Source organism: Sparus aurata, chromosome 5, assembly GCF_900880675.1.
Source record: "Sparus aurata chromosome 5, fSpaAur1.1, whole genome shotgun sequence".
NCBI lineage: Eukaryota > Metazoa > Chordata > Actinopteri > Spariformes > Sparidae > Sparus > Sparus aurata.
The window spans coordinates 30,015,363-30,034,539 of NC_044191.1; the positions used below are offsets into that span (position 1 = coordinate 30,015,363).

At 42.0% G+C, this 19,177-nt stretch overlaps 1 protein-coding gene across 1 annotated transcript; it reads left to right on the forward strand.

The window, feature by feature from the left end:
• The first annotated feature begins 851 nt into the window (after positions 1–851).
• slc1a3a (solute carrier family 1 member 3a) lies at positions 852–17,145 on the forward strand. Its single transcript, XM_030415947.1, has 10 exons — positions 852–1,041; positions 1,512–1,843; positions 2,744–2,881; positions 9,210–9,414; positions 10,271–10,313; positions 11,724–11,992; positions 12,078–12,311; positions 12,534–12,728; positions 13,595–13,729; positions 15,205–17,145. Exons 2-10 carry the CDS (start codon positions 1,660–1,662, stop codon positions 15,410–15,412), a joined length of 1,611 nt encoding a protein of 536 aa, XP_030271807.1. The 5' UTR covers positions 852–1,041; positions 1,512–1,659; the 3' UTR covers positions 15,413–17,145.
• Positions 17,146–19,177: the final 2,032 nt, after the last annotated feature.

The following is a 19,177-nucleotide window of genomic DNA, read 5'->3' on the forward strand; positions in this document are numbered from 1 at the left end:
CTCTGCCTCCCTCACTCACACTTTTTTCAAGAAAACACACTCACCCACTTTGACACACACACATCCGTAACACACCCTCACTGTGAATTTCTGAATCTTGCGTTTGGATCGTCCACCACGGGGCTGCTTTTGTCTCTGCCCGGCGTGTCTCCTGTGCAGAAAGCCTTGTGCAGATTTCACGACACACATGTAGCACAGCGGTCGGGCCAGAAAAAACCTCCAGACTGTTTGCGAGGGTTATTTCTTTCATTAGCCCAAAGTCGCAGGGCACCAGCTGCACCGCTGGCACTTGGTAAATATTTACCTGCTCTGTTTAGCTCCACAAACTAAAGACTCACCCGTTCTTTCCCTGATAGTAAGACGGGCCAAGTGGACATTGTATGTTCTGAATATCCAACGCAAAATAAGGCAGACTGAGGCTGATTGATGAGTGTGTCTGTTGGAGCTGTGCCAGTATAAATGTGTGAAAGTCTAATCCACTTCCATGTATTTTTTTTTTTTATTTTCTTGTTGACTCACTCTCAGCAGGAATCTCCAATTAGACTGAACTCATCAAGCGTGAAAAACCGCTTGAAAGGAGGGCTGCGAGGGACAGAAGGAGACAAGAAGGTTCTTTCTCTCTTTCCTGCTTCGAGAGCTCATTATTCCTCAAGCTCCCCTCTGTCTGAAATGCACCACCACCCCCCTCCTCTAAATTACTTCACTTTTTTAGTTCCCGCTTCACCTCCCCACAAGCCCACACTGTGTGACTGACTAACCCTGGGTTTTTCTTCTACTATAGCGCCGCCTCCATTCTCTCACTGGCTCTTTTATTCTCTCATCCCGGCCACCGCAACTCCCTCCTTTCCTTTTCTCCTCCCCTCTCCTCTCTCCTCTCCTCTTTCTCCTCACTGCTGGTTGCTCGCACTGACCAGCTCGCAGCCAAAGAGCTCCTCTTGTCCCTTCTCACCACTGATCGGGCTTTAAAAACCAGAACTTCACCCCCTGAAAAAAAAACTGGAAAAACATTACTCCACAGGAAGTTATTGCTCGAGTCTAAAGGTACAGAAACAACTTCTATCTTTAGTATTTTACCTTTTCAAATGTCTGCAGCTGTGTCTACATGTGTCTGAATGCGTGTGAGGGTGAGATCTGTGAATCAGTATCTGTACACGTGTGTTTTAGTTACTCGAGTGTACGCAAGAGGAAGTCTGCATGCCTCCAGAGTTCAGGTTTCAACACATGTGCTCTTTATTCACGGTGCAGCATTTCACTGACAGAAGAGTTGAAAGTTCAGTTTTACAATGCATTTTTGGGGAGTTGCATGACAGTCATGACTGTAGAAGTTTTTTTTTTTACGTTCGAGGGTCAACATCTGTCAGAGGTTACAATAAGATCAATCAACAATCTGTTCCCCTGTGTGTTTGCCATTGTTCTGCAATGGTAAAGACAGAGTCTACCTTTCAGAATGACTGTTTTTTGTTGTGCACAAATTGCTAATTTTTAACTCTTAATATGTTTTTCCCTCCCAGGACCAAGTAACCAAAGCAGAAAGTGTGAGAGAGATCAAGAGGAGCAACAGGTAACAAGTGAATCAGCAACACCTTTATGGTGTTTCCGTCACAGCTGAGAGGAGTTTGAGTTCCTTCGCCCTTAATAACAGTTCTGCAAACAACAGCCATGACTCAGAGCAACGGGGAGAACCCGCAGAGGACCCGGAGCGGCCTCAACCAGATCCGGGCCAGGATCCAGTCCCGGTCGCTGCTGGCCATGAAGAGAGTGGAGAACATCTCGAAGGATGACGTTAAAGGATTCTTCATAAGAAACGCCTTTGTGCTCCTCACCGTCGCTGCTGTCATTATTGGTAAGAGGGAAAACATACTTTTTTTTCACTTGATCTAAACTCGGGCTTATTGGACGAGGCTTTGTTTGTTCCTCTCCTCTCCATCTATCACCACCACCCCCCCACCTCTCTCTATTCAATCTTGTAAAGAAGAGGGCACCAGATTTTCTGCGTCACCCCAACAATCGGATCGATATGGTGTGACTAACACCCCTGTAGCGTGTCGGAAGAAGGAAGAGAATTGATACAAACGCACCGGATGAGAGAACAGAGGGAACTCAGATGAACTCTGCAGACTGACCCTGCAGCTGACCCCTGACTTGTTGCCATTAACCTTTGATTCTTGCTCAGTGGGAAGTAAGCCAGGCCCACCCACCTCCTGCACATCTGCAGCCCTGCTAGAATTACACCGTGCCATGACAAACACACTTGATTGATTGTTAAATTCAGGGTATTCTTCGGGGTCAGCCACCTGGGTCTGTTGGACAATTGGCGCAGAGAGAAAAAAAGAACTCCTCCACACAATTTTACCAGTGAATAATGTTTGAAATAAACATAATTGCACAATCGTAGGTATTCTGAAGAAGCCAGACTGCACCTATTCACAAATATTTGTCACTGAATCAAAACAGCATTCCCAGTAATGATCATGTGCTCACATGAAGTAAACCTTTAACACTTCTAATGAATCACTCAGACAAAGGCATGATTCCAGTGTATTTATCTGTGAAAACAGAGGTAAACACCACTAATCTTCTAATCTGAATAGGATGAGTAAGAGGAGTGTGATAAAAAGAGGAAGTCAACCTGTTTTTACCTTTCAACTAATTTGACTCACAAGTATCAAATCTGGGACCAAAATGTTAAACTCCCCAATAAAGTTTTGACTTTTCTTTCATCCACATCTGATCTGCCCTGCAGGGATCATTCTGGGCTTCGCCCTGAGGCCGTACAAGATGTCGTACCGTGAAGTGAAGTTCTTCTCTTTTCCCGGAGAACTGCTGATGAGAATGCTGCAGATGCTCGTGCTGCCCCTGCTGGTTTCCAGTCTCATCACAGGTACGAACGCCCCTCCATTTTTTTCCGGCACGTCATCAGGACACCAGAGGCTGCGGATGCATCTCCCACGAAAAACTGTGCAGAATTTTAATCATTTAATTAGTTACTCTTTATTCTCTGCAGTCACACAGCAAGAATTCGCCAACGTTTTTTTCAATATTTTCATTCACTGATAAAAATACATATATATATCTTTCTCATATTTCCAAATCTTATCAAAATGTTTTACGGATTGCATCAGTAAAGTTAACAAACACATGTGACAACATCTCACGCGCCCCAGGCTTTCACACAGCACTCCCTTACGGTTGCAATCATAACGGTAAGCTATCATCGGCTATTTTAAGATCAATGAGCCTCTGAAATCTAAAATAAGCACGCAGACAGTCAGAGTTCAAGCTTGCGTGACACTGGTTTTGTTCAAATTTTACATCATCACACTCAGCACTCTGCTGTATCTCCTAATATCACAAAAAAAACCTAACATTATCTCTTAAGCGCACATTGGCAGCGCGTCTGGCTCCGCAGCTGTCCTCACATCAAGTTAAGACAGTGGAGACAAAAACACTGCGCTCCACTTTCTACATTGATATTGTATCTCCACCGGCCTGAAGTGGAGACACAGCACTGTATGGAAAGAGTCCCAGGCTTCGGCGACGTGTTTGGCAGACAGCATGTGTATTCTGTGTAAAAAGGTCGTATCAGTGTCGATGCTGTTTGTTGGTCTGCGGCTCGGCTCATCAACGTGAACCTCATGAGTGGCAGGGCGAGCCATGTGTTTGTTCAGCCGACGCTGTTTGTTGGTTTAGGGCCCAGTGGTGGACGGGGCTGCGATGACCTCATCAGCGACAGAGGGAGAGACGGACAAGAGAGGTACGTTTGTGAGCCCACAGTGCTGGTCTCAATCACACGCTTGTCCCCATGTCGCAACGGGTCTTGATCCTGATGCAACATGAGCAGGCCAGTCCCAGCGTCACTGTGCTTTAATCGAGTAAGCAATCCAGAGTTTGCCGACTGGATTTGTTTTGTAGTTTCAGGACTTCTTGTACCAGCTGCGGCTCACATGGAATTGGGGGTTTTTTTGTTTGTTTTTTTCAGAAAAAAACACAAACACACGACACAGAGGTTTCTCTCTTCTTAACCAAGTGAGGTCATTCATCACTGCTGATAATGGTTCATAAACCGAGTCCGACACGCGGGGATGTTTTCTCCCGAACGCCTACAGGTCTGTTTACTGAGCGGGGCCTTTTTTCTTGTTGTGGAAGTGAAAGAATAGACAGAACATGCGAGTTTCCAACAACACCGGTCAGCAGCACTGATTGACGAAAAGCAGGCGGGACGTGCCGAGACCAAATGTGCCGTCTCTGAGCGGTGATTGACAGCACCAGAAGCCAGTGTCCTGGAGGGATGACTGAGACACGTTGTCCGATAATAACCTGCTTTGTCCTGCAGCGGGGCGTAACATCAGCATCCTCTGACATCATGTCACATGACCGCAGCCACTACATGTGAAAGCCGACACAGAGTGCTGTTCTTTCACACGGCTCCCGTCTCTTCTGAGCGTGTTTGTAGCCCAGATATAAGGTTATCTGCTATAAAGTCATTACCATAGACGTTAACAATAACACCCTATACATTGCTGCTGCCACTTGTTTGTTTTTTACCATTTTCGTCATCATGGATTAGTAATTAGGTTTTGCAGCTTAATTTAGAAACAAAAATAACATTATGTATATTCAAAGCTGCTGTGAGTTATATTTTTTAATTGAATTAATATTTAAATATCATATTTGGTCAGTAAGCCATGTCTCTCCTCCCCACTGTTCATGCAATAATACAAAAAAATACATGTTCTGGTATCCCTGCCCACTTTATCCAATCAGGACAGAGAACTCATTAAAGAGGCGGTTCTGTCTTCTCGTGAATATGCAGAAAGCAGGATTCTTCTCTTCGATCGCTGCATGTTTTTCTGGCATTAGCTAGGCAGCTAACTTAACAATACGTTAAGAGAGAGCTGATTACGAGTTAGCTTAAAGGACGACAGCGTGATTTTTTTTGTAAAACAGCACCGGTCTGAAAAAACTTTAACTGCATGAGTCATTGAGGCAACGTTATACAATCAAGAATAACCCCAAAAGCAGCACACACACAGCAAATTCAACCAAACGCAATGTAGCCTACCAAACGTACTTCATGTCTAACAAGACAACATAACAAAACATTTAAAAAACACAACTTGCAGATTTCAATTCTGAAATGCAGATAAGACTAAATTTGATAACTGTCAGGTCGTTGGCCAGAGCTGTGATTTGTTTTCAGATTAAATCAGGTTTTCTCGAAGTACCGCTGGCTCCTCTTTACTGTGAAACCTGCGTTCACTGAGTGTCAGTAGTGACAAAATGTCACACCCGTCATTGTTCTCTCAATTGCAAAGTTGGGTGGACTTCCTTATTGACAAGAAAGGATGTGCTGTTAATCTCAAGATCTTCATCCGTCGTCATCAGGCTTTACTCTTATTATTCTTATTTCATCTTTCCTTTTTTCCTTCTCTTATTGCAACACTGAAAACAGAGATTCCAGAGTTTTTATGGAGCTTCCATCAGCAGAGGTCACAGTCATAACTGTGGCTGCACACACACACGCACACACACACACACACACACACACACACACACACACACCGCCAAGCTACAATTCCCTCCCCTTGAGGAATTATGACTGTCAAACAATAAAACAGGAGAAATAATAGATTTACAGATGGATTAATAGCTTTGCTTTATTGACATGGAGAAAATAGCAACATGGCAATATGCTGAACATCTGCAGCACAGCTGTAGTTGATGAAAATTTTGACTTCAGTTTTTCAGATTTCCGCTGAAACTCAGGCCTCAGTTAAAAAGTAACACAAGTGTCCGCAGGTTAGTTTAGAGGACGTCACCTCCTCCTGATCTGGAAGTGTGTTTTAACAGACGTGAGCCGTGTTTCTATCCCAACAGCATCGACCTTCTCATGGGAAACAATGTCCTGCAGCCTGACTGTAATCGCTCCAGGCTCTATTCTATATCTGTAGAGCAGTGACTGCTTTACAAACATAACATGGAGCGTGACTTTGAGATATTTTATGTTAAAAGGATAAAAAAAACAAACATCAGCGCTCCCGTGGCCCCTGTGTAAACAGAACGTCACGCTGCAGACGATGAATTGTGCCTTTATGTGAAATGGGCTGTCCCAGTTGGAAGGGATTTGCCCCTGAATATAGTGCATGTCTAAAAGTGAGGCTGAATTAGGAATCAGAAAGTCTGAGCAGAAGTCTTGAGAGTCCATGGAAGCTAGGAAAGCTAAACTAGAAAAACCAAGGATCAGGGATACTGAGAAAAATGGCTTATGTGTTTCACTGAGTGATCTTCATCCATGACCGCATTTCTTTCTCCAAACACACTTCAAACTAACCAGTCAACATGTGTTTGCTGCAAAACCCACATCGTCTTCAGGCATTTCATTAAGAACCGAGGGTCCACCACAAGAGTACGTGTGGAGCCGAGAAGGGGCTGGACAGGGGAGAGGGGATGTGGGCAGTGAAAAGAGGAAAAGGAGGATGATTACAGCTGAGTTCGCTGGAAGGGGAGCTTAGATGTGGAAGGGGTAGGGAATGAAGGGGCAGACCAGGACAAGAAGCAAAGACAGGAGAAAGAAATGTTAAAGAGGATACAGGCTGACAGTAGAGGACTGAACAGACTTTTTGTGGGTTTCTTAAACTGGCAGTGGACAAGTTTTCTGCTTCAGCGTGTCACCATGAAGTAACTGTTGACTGCAAAATGTGATGGATATAAACCTCGCCATCACTATCTAGTTTGTCTGCCACCGGGCACGCGGTCACCGGGGGGAAAAGGAAGGTTAAATGGCAATCCATTTCTATCATAGAGCAAATTATTGATTAAACTCACATTTTACCTGGTGGTGTTGTCATCCGCAACTCTGAGAAAAACAGAAATGATCCAGTTGTCTTTGCAAACAGTGGCGCCAACAACAATACGACAGGAAATGCGAGGCGGCGGGGGGGGGAAAGGTTATCTGTTGCCAACTCATTGATTAAAAATTCCCCTGACATTTGTTAAAGAATAAAGGCAGCTGGTAGTTAAACGTAAAGTAAACTGATGTGTTGACCGTACAATACTATATAATAGGTGTTTGCTTTTGGCCTGGCAAATTTAACCGTATATAAAATCAAGTAATTTGAGGAGTAACTCTCCCTTTATGTATCACTGTCTGCTCCATGTGTTAGACAGCACGGGCACAATCTGAATACAAGTGTGTCTTAAACAAAAAAAACTTTATTTTTTGCTGATTTGTAACTTGTATATGTGCCTGCCTGTTGCTATTTTCACTTCTGATGTTTCTTGATTGCTCCCAAGGGCCCGAGGTGAGATGTTAAAGTCACATCTTTGGTGTAACCGGCACTCCCTGATCCAAAGATAGTCAGGGTGGTTTCTATAGGACAAAGAAAAGCAACAAATCACACACATTTGTCCAGAATGAAACTGAAGTATTAAAACCAATGAATTTTCTGTAGGATCCATTGAGCGCGACATGTGGAGATATTTTCTTATTAAGTCTCGCTACAGCTGCGTACTCAACCTTTGGCAAAGCGTCAGTGGATGTTAATTGCCCTCTGGACGGACCTCTTGCCGTTGTCCTGCGCTTCAACTCTGCCCCCCTGAAGCAGGCCTACTTTTGTGTTTGATGAACATTCCCCATATGAGAAGGAAAGTCATTCTCCCTGCTCTCCTTCAATCTTTGTCCTTTCATTCCTTTGAAAGGATGGAATTGGTGAGGCTGCGTCCAGTGTTGCCCGGACAACAGGCCGGGGATCATTGTGTGCGTGCGGGGCTGACTAAGTCAACAAGTTTTCCCAGGGCTGTCAGAAAAAAGGAATAGGAGGAGGGGTGGAGGTAAAAGGGGGAGGTAATGAAATGGGATTGCGGCAATAAGATCAGTGAGCAAGAAAGGGGGAGGCGAGGAGGGGAGAGGAGGAAGGGCAGGGGAGGGGTACCGAGGGGCACCCTGAAACAAGAGGCGGTGATGAAGAGAGAAGGTGAAGAATGTGGGGAGAAGAGAACGAGGGAGGATGAGGATCAAAAAGATTTGGATAAAAGCCGAGTCGAGGCATGTTGGGACAAGAGGGGCCGAGAGCGCCGGGGCAGGGGCAGTCTGTAAACACACGCACACACACACACGCACGTTAGTACACCAAAGTGTCACAAAGTGCAACACATAGATCTCCCGTCGCACAAAGCCGGCTCTGCCTTGTGCAGCTCTGAATGAAGATAAAAGCCGTAATAGGACCTGACACTTTGAAAATACACCGCTGCTGTCATGCCCATCGAGGCAGCTTGTCCCTAATGCCTACATTTCTTTTTGCCACCATTATCCCTACAAAGGGTGTTTATAGAGAGTGTGGACGGCGGCCTAGCCCCCAGGCTCCTGCAGGTCCCCCCCCCCCCCCCCCCCCGTCAGTGCTTTATTATTAATTCCTAAACCTATTACTCATTTAGCAGGTTTAGCAGACGGCAGGAAGCGAAGTATCTCTTCGCATCTTGATCATTATCTGTTTGTTCTCGGCCTCTTTCTGTGCACTGGCCTTCGCTCGATTTGCCTCACACATGCGGCCGTCGTCTCAGAATACAGTTACAGATTTGGTGTTGATTTTTTTCAGGTCAAGCTGTTAATCTGTAACTGACATGTCTGTGTGTTCACAACAAACTAACGTCACAACTGGGAGCGTACAGCCGTGTTGTGTGACCAAATAATAGAATGGCGCCAAACCTTTTGGGCCCCACAGCTATACATATCTGTATATGAATATACAACATGTAAACAGATTTCACACGGCAGATCCACCCCTGGGTGCTGCTCGGTAGGTGTTGTTTTTCCACTAGGAAAGGTCGGCGTCAGATTGTGTTTCTTGCCGCTCTTTGTTGTCACAGTGATAGTTCATCAGATAATCCAGATGGGTGTATTTCGCCGATAATTACGGCACATTTTCCCAGGCTAACTGAGGACAAAAGTTATTGGCTAGCACTGATCTGTGCAAAATCTGAAGGTCAGGGAGCTGCGTGACTGAAGACGATTCATTCCATATACAGAAACAACACGTTTTATTAAAATAAAACCTTACCAAGTTGCTTAGTAGTCAACTCCCACATTATGCCTAACAACTTCATACAGACCTGGGACTGTATTTACAGGGGCGCTTAATCACACAAAATGCCATATTTTTATTTGATTTCTACATGATGTTGCTTTAATGCACATGATATGTCCCTTTCAGGTATGGCCGCTCTGGACAGCCGCGCTTCCGGTAAAATGGGAATGAGGGCAGTGGTCTACTACACCACCACTACCGTCATCGCTGTCATCATAGGCATTGTCATGGTGCTCATCATTCACCCTGGAAAAGGATCCAAGGAAGAATTCACCAAGCAGCAGAAGATAGAGCAGGTCAGCCCCGCTGATGCCTTCCTGGACCTCATCAGGTACCTACGCACACCCTGATCAACTGCTTGATCCAGCTGCTACCACTACTTTCCCTCATATGAGCTACTGAAGTTGACCCTGAGCGTGACCTGAGGAGCCTTTGTGAAACTCGACCTACAAAGTGAACAGAGAAAGAGGCATACTTTGCTGTTATCTTAAGAGCAGATGTTGAAATGGGGACTTATATAAAGGATATAAGAAAAATCCTCAGATTCCCCTCTTTTGATTGTGAGGTTTAGTTGTGAACAAAAGCTCATCTTTCCCACAAAAAACATTGCTCCTGAAACGCCTCGTCAGTAGTCCCGCCTTTAATTCTGTGACTTTGTGACATCACACTGCGTCAAAATTTCACACATTTGCGCAATTTATTTCTAGTGGCTAGTTTGGCACGAAAACATTTATTTAGCACAGCTGCTTTGTTGTTGTTAGCGGTGCTTGGTCAGGCATGTGTGAGCTGACCAATCAGAGGAGACTGGTTATTCTGGAGGCGGGCCTTAAAGAGACAGGAGCTACAAACAGAGCGTTTCAGACGGAGGGAATTACATACTATGTCTCCTCTAAGAGAGAATGTTTTAATAGAGACTAATATAATTAACATCTGGAAATTCAATTACGGATCCCTCCCGTTTTGATCACCCATGTTCATAGTGTAAAATCATCTCACCATGCAGTGAATTGTATAGTTTATGAAACCAACGGAACGTGCTACTCAAATCAATTAATCTAAAAGAAATGACAACAAACATCTACTCATTGGAGATTTTAGCATGTTGTTTCAGTTATCAGCAAAAGAAAACTGTTCAGATTATTAATTATACATTTGCTAATTAAAATCTCTTTTGTCGTTTTTTCTAGAAACATGTTTCCTCCGAACCTTATAGAGGCTTGTACCAAACAGGTAACTCTCAGTCCCATCACATCCTCTTGTGCAGTTTCATGAAATGTTTTGTTCCTTAATTGTCTCACTTCAACATATCCTCATCAGTACCGAGGCATGTTTAAATGTTCAAAGCCCAAAGTACAGGGTTTCTATTCTTTGTCGCGGGTATTGACATTGTCATCCCTGTGGACTAGAGATGAGAGATCTCTGTTCACTAGGTTTCTATTTTTTCTGTCTGCGGGGTATTGACATTGTCATCCCTGTGGAACTAGAGATGAGGAGATCTCTGTTACATGGAGATATACTTCGAAAAAAGAAAGGTAAAGCACACTGTATGAGGTGGCTGATTGCTGGATATAGAATAGAAGTAGAGAGAAGTGCTGCGTACTCTTTGAAATCAGATTATGTTTCAGCCTTCTTCAAGATCAGCAATAGAAGGATCCTGAAGAAGGACAAGAGACCGAAACGTCATCAGATATTAAGAAGGAGAATGCATTGGAGGCAGAGTTTTTTCCCCTATTTTTCTACTTTCCACACTTGGAAATAAAATCATACTAAAATTTAATCTTAAATTTTTTTTGACAATCCGTCTAAAATTGATCTACGGAAGAGTGGTTAGGGCCACGTGAATTTTTTTTTAGTTCTGACTTTAAGTCAGAATTCTGAGAAAAAAGTCAGAATTCTTAAGATTAAAGTCAGAATTCTGAGAAAAAAAGTCAGAACTTTGTTGATTAACGGACCAGAATTCTTGACTTTTTCTCAGAATTCTGACGATTTAAAGTCAGAATTCTGAACTTTTTTCTCAGAATTCTGAGAAACAAGTCAGAATTCTGACTTTAATCTCTGAGGAAAAAACGTCCAGCCTTCTGAGATTAAAGTCAGAATTCTGAGATTAAGTCAGAATTCTGAACTTTATCTCAGAATTCTGACTTTAAAGTCAGAACTAAAAAAAAAATTTCACATGTGGCCCTCCTAATCCTCTTCCGTAAGATCAGATGTAATTCTATCAAGTATTTACCATCAGCCTCTGCTTTTAGATCCAACTTAAATATTGCAGAGAGGGTTTTACAGTAATCATTACAAACAAGTATAGGACTTTTTTCATGGGCAATGATCCGATCATTCTTAACTTGGCACGGCCCAGTTGTGAACCCAGGCCCCTCTCTCAGTGCCACTTTCACTTCCTCATTCCAAGATATTGTAGACAGACAGACAGACATAGTGGTGGGATTGTACAACTCTGTGTACCCGATGGTTCTACAGGAACTTGCGAGCACAAACAAACTGCAAACTGAAATGCATAGTGTACATTTTGTTGCAAAGAATAGAAATGTGCCATGTTATTCTTGAAGAAGTATTTGTAAAACATTACCTCCCCCAGGGATCAATCACTATTTAACCTGTCCTCTTTACTTTTTCAAAACCCAGTTCAAGACGCAGTATGCCAAGAGAGTAGTCCAAGTGACGATGACGGTGAATGACTCGATATTCACGCTGAATGATAGCCGGGTGTTAACTCGGGAGGAGATGATCCCAGTGCCGGGGTCGGTGAATGGAGTCAATGCTCTTGGCCTGGTGGTGTTCTCCATATGCTTTGGTCTGATCATCGGGAGCATGAGGGAACAGGGACAACCCCTGAAGGACTTCTTCGACTGCCTCAATGAGGCCATCATGAGGCTGGTCGCCATCATCATGTGGTAAGTAGCAGACCGTACGGACTGATTGAATGACATGATGGATCTTTCAATTACAAGTTCACAACAACACTCAATCAATCCTCAGGTATGCCCCGATTGGTATCCTGTTCCTGATTGCTGGTAAGATCGTGGAGATGGACGACATCACATCCATGGGCGGCCAGCTGGGAATGTACACGATTACAGTGATTTGTGGGCTGCTCATTCACGCCATCATCGTCCTGCCAACACTGTACTTCCTCGTCACGAGGAAGAACCCCTTCGTTTTCATAGGGGGGATTTTGCAGGCACTCATCACCGCCCTGGGAACATCCTCCAGGTAAGTGATTGGGTTCAAAATCTCACAGACTGACAAGAAGAGTCAAGATTATCACCATCCTCTCATGTGCAACACTCGCTTTAATGCTTGAGATAAAACAATGATAAATAAAGAAAATAAAATACAATGAAAAACAGTGCAGAAAGATGAAGGACTAAAACAACTGAACTGTTTTTTTTTTCAACCCCTCTTTCCACCATAACCCTACCTCTCTGTCCTCAGTTCGGCCACATTGCCCATCACTTTTAAATGCCTGGAGGAAAACAACAAGGTGGACAAACGCGTGACCCGCTTCGTGCTTCCAGTTGGTGCCACCATAAACATGGACGGCACAGCTCTGTATGAAGCCCTCGCCGCCATCTTCATCGCTCAAGTCAACGATTATGACCTCAACTTTGGACAGATTCTCACCATCAGGTACGTGACGTACTGTACATTATACTTGTTTTGTTCGAGTTAAAGGGTTTTATGAACGACATTCACCTCCAGTAGATGAGATCTGGAGCACTACAGTTTTATTGCTCTCTTCAAGCAGACAAACCAAACTCCATTGACAAAAACAGCAATTTCACCTGACAGATAATCATAAAATGCAATTGATGCAAACTTGACAGAAACAATATAAAACTCACCAAAACCATCTTGGTTTGCGTTTCTACTTTTCTAACAATCACCAGCTCTGGTTTAGTTGAAATAAATCCTTAGTTCACAAAGTTATATGTGAATATATTCTGACTCTATACATTCTTTCATTTCACAATTATAACATATTCTGTTTTGTAAGTAGCTGTTTATTCAATCTGCCAAATCACCTATAGTAAACTTGATGAAATTATTAGCTTGCTTGCTATCCTGCTAATGCTAAATATCCAAAACATCGAGTACAGTATGCTAGGCCATATATAAAACCCTTAAATGGATCCAAAAGTATTTCATTCAGTAAATCAAGCCTTCTCTGAGAGTTCAATCTATTTTGGATGTACACGAGAATATTTCTGTTACATTATGGCAAGAAATACCACTACCACTTAACCCAAGTGATGGACGTCCAAGCCTCGAAACCACAGGTGACAGCTTAAATGACTTTCTAACCACCAGTCTCACTGTCTGACAGGAGACAGAGGCGGGATAATATTTCAGGCGGGGGAATGTATTTAATTCACCCTCCTCATGGTCGTTACCAAGGAATGGTCGAGAGGTCAACACGGTGTGTGTCACAATGAACGATTCCCAGACAATTAAAACATTTCTCTCCATTTTTCTTCTTGTTTGCGACTCTTCAGCATCACAGCCACGGCAGCCAGTATCGGAGCAGCTGGAATCCCTCAGGCGGGACTGGTCACCATGGTGATAGTGCTAACATCTGTAGGCCTGCCCACCGATGACATCACCCTCATCATCGCAGTTGATTGGTTCCTGTGAGTATCAGCTTTATGAGAAACCCTGCGCTCGGGTGTGGGTTTTGAGAGGAATGAAGAGGGTTTAAACGTGGGTTTTAGGGGGTTTGACGGGGTCCAATCGGTGAGCTGCGCGCTCTCGATCTGGATTATGGGACAGCTTCCAGAGACACTCCCCTCACATTCCACGTCCCTCAATCCATCTGGTTTTTATTCAGTTTGCGGTCAATCCCAGTGCAACGCCCCACTTCCTCCAATCTGCTGGCTGTGTTTCATGCGGTCTGAAGATTAGCTTGAGCAGTTTTTTAATCATATTTTCTCAGGTACACACACGTTAACAGACACTCCAGGTGGATTTCATTTGCGATGTCCTGTTTTGTGCTGTCTTTTTGTTTTGTCTTGTCCAATCTCGCCTTTATTTGTCTCGTCTTGACTTCTTTCTGTCGTCTTAGTTTATCTTGTGTTGTTTTTCGGCTGTTTTTTCTTGTTTCATCTTATCTCGTCTTGTCACGTTTTGTACTCTCTTCTGTTGTCTAATCTTTGCTTATCTTCCCTTTTCCTTATTTTGTGTTCTCTCGTTTTGTTCTTCTCTTCTCTTCTCTTCTCTTCTCTTGTCTCATTGTGTCCTCTCTTGTCTCATTTTGACTTGCCTTGTTTTGGCTCGTTTCATCTTGCCTTGTCTTATTTTGTCTTCTGTTGTCTTCTTTCATCTCTCTTTTGCCTAGTTTTGTTTTGTCTTCTCTTCCCTATTCTTGTTTCATCTTGCCTTGTCTTGTCTCATCGTGTTTCATTTTCTCCTGTTTTGTTTTGTCTTCTATTGTCTTGTTTCATCTTGCCCTGTCTTATTTTGTCTTGCTTTTCCTGGTTTTGTTTTGTCTTCTCCTCGCTTGTTTTATCTTCTCTTGTCTTGTCTTATTTTGACTTGTCATTTCTATCTTTTTTTGTTCATCTTCATTGAACCGTTTTTGTTTCGGTTGTCTTCACCTGGTTTTGTCTTCTCTTATCTCATCTTGAAGCAAATTTCCTTATCTTGTTTAGACTTTTCTCGTCTCATTTTGTTTTGTCTTGTCTCATCGTGTTTCATCTTGACTGGTCTTGTTTTGACTTGTCTTGTCTTGTTGTCTCCTCTCTTGTCTCCTTTTTGCCTTGTCTTCTTTTGTTTTGTCTTGTCTCGTCTTGTTTCATTTGACCTTGTCATGTTTTGTCTTGCTTTTCCTGGTTTTGTTTTGTCTTCTCTTGTTTCATCTTGCCTTTCCTTGTTTTGCTGTTTCTTATCCTCTCTTGTTTTGTCTTTTCTTGCCCTGTCTTATTTTGATTTGTCTTTTTTGATCTTTTATCATATCCTTTGGTTTATCTTCATTGAGCCTTTTTTGTTTTGGTTGTCTTCACCTCTTTTGTTCTGTCTCATCTTCTCTTGTCATGTCTCGTATTTTTATTGGTCTTGTGTTTTCATCCCCTTACCTCCTGTCCTCACCCGTTCTCTCTCTTTTCTTCAGGGACCGATTGCGCACCACCACCAACGTCCTCGGAGACTCCATCGGTGCAGGTATAGTGGAACACCTGTCGCGTCACGAGTTGCAGAAAAAGGACCCCGAGTTTGGCAACTCGGTGGTGGAGGAGGCGGACAAGAAGCCGTACCAGCTCATCTGCCAGGAGAATGAGTACGAGAACGAAAGGCGTCCTGACAATGAGACCAAGATGTAGGGAGGGGCGTCGGCGACAGTTGTGTACGAGGTTGCGTATTTTCTTAGAGGAAACATTGCGCCACACTGAACCACATTCTCGATGAAGCTTTTCTTAATTTGCCGACCTTCAAGGTTACATTTTTATCTACAGCTAGAAAATAATTCAGCCAAGACGAGTTCCACTAATGTGTGAGGTGTGAGGTTCTCCTGACACACTTGAAATGGTTCACTGTTGCATCGTTTTTTTGTTTTTTTTACAAGGGTTTGTGCTGTGACGTTTCCTAAGAGTACTACATGTATCTGCCATAGGGTGGCAGCCGTTTACTATTCAGAATGAACTGCTCAGTAGCTCGGTGGTCCACGGCCTGCGTGCCACATCCGACTCCTCTCAGAACTGTGTTGACTAATCTCACCCACTAGAGGTCAGTATCGCTGTGAGTCTTAACACTGCAGCACGTTACAAACCACACTTCCACAGACTTTGGCTTTAAAGGTGTTGCATTTGTTTTGTTTGAGTGGTGTTGTGTATGGGGGATGTATGTGAAATGGTTGTTAGACTCTGTCGTGAAGTGAAAAGTGTTGGATATCATGCACAAGCCAACTGCTTTATGGGGGAAAAAGGGCTGTCTATTTCCAAACCTCTGTACAGAGACTGGTGGCTTTATTTGCTATGATGTGGTGTACAAATTCAACTGAACGAGTTAATGAGTGAATGATGGCACGAATACGTCTGGTACCTAACTGTCTAAACCTGTAAGTGCTATTATTAGAAGCTGTCCGATCATCTTGGCTCCTGTCCGGCCCCTCAGACCTGTTTTCACAATCATTATTAAAACTGACAAACCAAAACGCTCGGCGACCTGTAAAGTTGCTCTGCTGAGAATCCAAACTGTTGTTAAATCAGAATAAGCCATTAAATAATAACCAAAACGATGGACCAAAAATATTATCCAAATTTGTGTACAGCTTGATTGAATCATACCCGCCCAAAACCCAAACGTACCGCTAACCCGCACAATAATTCAGCACTGTTTCAGTAGGAAGATAGTACGGACTTAATTCTAACATTGACATAGAGCTCAACATTTAGTAGTGTTGAACAGTTTTCTCACACTAAATTACTAAAATGATAGTCAGGAAATTTAATTTTCCTTTTCTTGGTCTTAGATTGATAAAATCTGATGTTTATTTCGTTTGATTTGATATGGATGCACGTCGTAAAGTCATGAATTTCACTTAATCGCCCGTGTTTTGTTGTAGCTAGATTGAATTTTGCATATGTTTTTAATTCAGCATGTATAAGAAATGTAACATTTACATAGAAGTTGCTCTGTATAGAAGATTTTTTTTTCTGAATATACTGTGCTTGTATAGAGAATTTGTAGATAAACGTGTACAATAATTGTAGATTTAATTTGTAAAGGGGTTACTTGAGGATTGCATATGTGAAGATGCTGTAGCCGTGCTCTTATCGTACCTTGTGACCAAACTAACAATCCCTCTTGTTCCTTTTTTACAAAAAAAAAACAAAAAAACGCAAAACTGGCTGATTTTAGGGACCAAATGTTTTTCCTTTACCACACTTGAGGAAATGGAATGATTCCTTTTGTTTACAGTTGCTGGTGTCTCTCTAGAAATGGCTGTTTCTCCCATGAATTCACATGTGATCGCAAAATGACATGACTGCAAAAAAATAGTTGTACTTTTATGCTGCATGGATTCTTTTTTTAATAAAAAAATAAAAAAAATAAATCAGTGTTTGTGTATTTATCATTTGATGATCTGATGTGTGGTTTTATGACCTGATGTGTATACACACGTTTTAATAAGGAGATGTCTTTGCATGCTTTAAATATTTCTTTAACAAACATGCACGTACTTGAAGTGTCAGGAGGGATGTGATGTACAGATACTAAGCAGCTTATCTGCTGTAATCTGAAGGTAGTATCTTGCTTTAAGATCCAATGTGTATCCAACTAAAGCATAATATATTACAATAATATAAGGAAATGATTTTAAAGAATGTACAGGGACGAGGGAAGGCTATAATAAAAATCACTGGGTGTTTTCAAAGATGTATGAATGTGTTTGTATGTACAACATTTTTAAATGTTGTGTTATGTTAACTACTTTTATAATAAGATACAAGCATTTGGTCAATGTATATGCTATGTATGTGTGTTCAACACATATGTATATGCATATATGGGTGTGTTTGTAAGTATGTTTATATATAATATGTGATTTATTAATTGTACATATAGTATATCAAATTGCGTACAGCGTAAGAAGGCACACAGATCAGGAATGGAAGTAAATTGATTATGATCAATAACTGTGTTGTGGAGAAGAGGCAGGATTAAATAAGTGTATTTAATTGTAATTTAATAATAATAACTTCTCCCTTTTCTTGTGTTGCTTTGTTTTGTTTTGCTTTGGTTTCACATGTCCGAATAAATTTGCATTCATTCATTCAGTGTGCAGGATTTAGGAGGATTTATTGGCAGAAATGGAAAACAATATTCATAATAATGTATAATTATTTTTTCATTGGTGTGTAATCACCTCAGACTGAGAATGATCCTACAGAGAGAGCAGGTCCTCATCCAAACAGTCCACCATGGTGCACCCCCATGTAGAAGAGCCTTTCACGTGTTTCGTATTATTTTTTTTTTTCATGAGTTGGTTGCCACCAAATCCTACATTGATCGTTGAAGGAACATAAGTGGCTGTTGGTGCTGGAGGGGAGAGCAGCTCGTGTTCTCCTGTAAGATTGGTGAAGGAATCAGTCGTAACTGTCCATCTTGGAAATGATGCTTCAAACCAGGACAGGTTTCCTTCAGTCCAGCTTCCTTCGTGCTTCTGCCTCTTCATCCAAAACAGCACACAGTCTCTAAGAACGCCCGCCATGTTTAGCAAATGCCAATGCTGACACCTTGAGGTTGAACAGTGAGTTGATCTTCTTCAGCACCATTTTTGCTTTGCACTGTCTTAAAAAACAGCCTGTAAAATAGGGAGAATGCCTCAAACTGTGAGAATCTTAAATTAAAGTTGAAAATGGAAAGTTTTACAACGAGCAATAATTCTGATCAGTCGGGATTTACTCTGTTTTAAGTTTGATTTAAACTCTATATGTAAAAAATAACCCACAATATACCTTTATACTGCACTGCTGTACTCTCCCAGATACAATTCATATTGTTAGCCCTCTTACTTTAAGCTCTTCTTGATTTATATCACAGCTTGTGATTTGAAGATTTGATGATATGGAACAAAAACATATAATCAGTCTTTAAAATTGAGGGCTGTGGATTCAGTTATACTGTAATGAGCGTAAAGACAGTAACACTTAGTGAGGGGTGATTCTGTATGATGGGTACTTTTGATTCTTTACATATGTTGCTAATAATACAGTATTTTACTTTAACTTGCAGTGGAATATTTGAAATAGAAGAATCGTAGGGTTGAATGCTGCTAAAGTAAAGGATGAGTGCTTCCTTCAGGGCCTAATATATATAGTAAAAATGAATGTGTATTATATAGGCAATATATATTATTCATGTGTTGTATTAATATTCATAATTAAAATATGATTATATTATTGTATGCAGGATTTTTTAAAAAAATGACTATGTGTGGTAATTCCAAGGCCTGTTTACTCATCATGGTTTTAAAACTGAATAATAATAGTTGATATTTGTATATAATCTGTTTCTTTAGGTGTTTTCAGTCGGAGCAGAGAACATAAAGTTGTATTACAGCGCAGTCTAGCGACACCAGCACG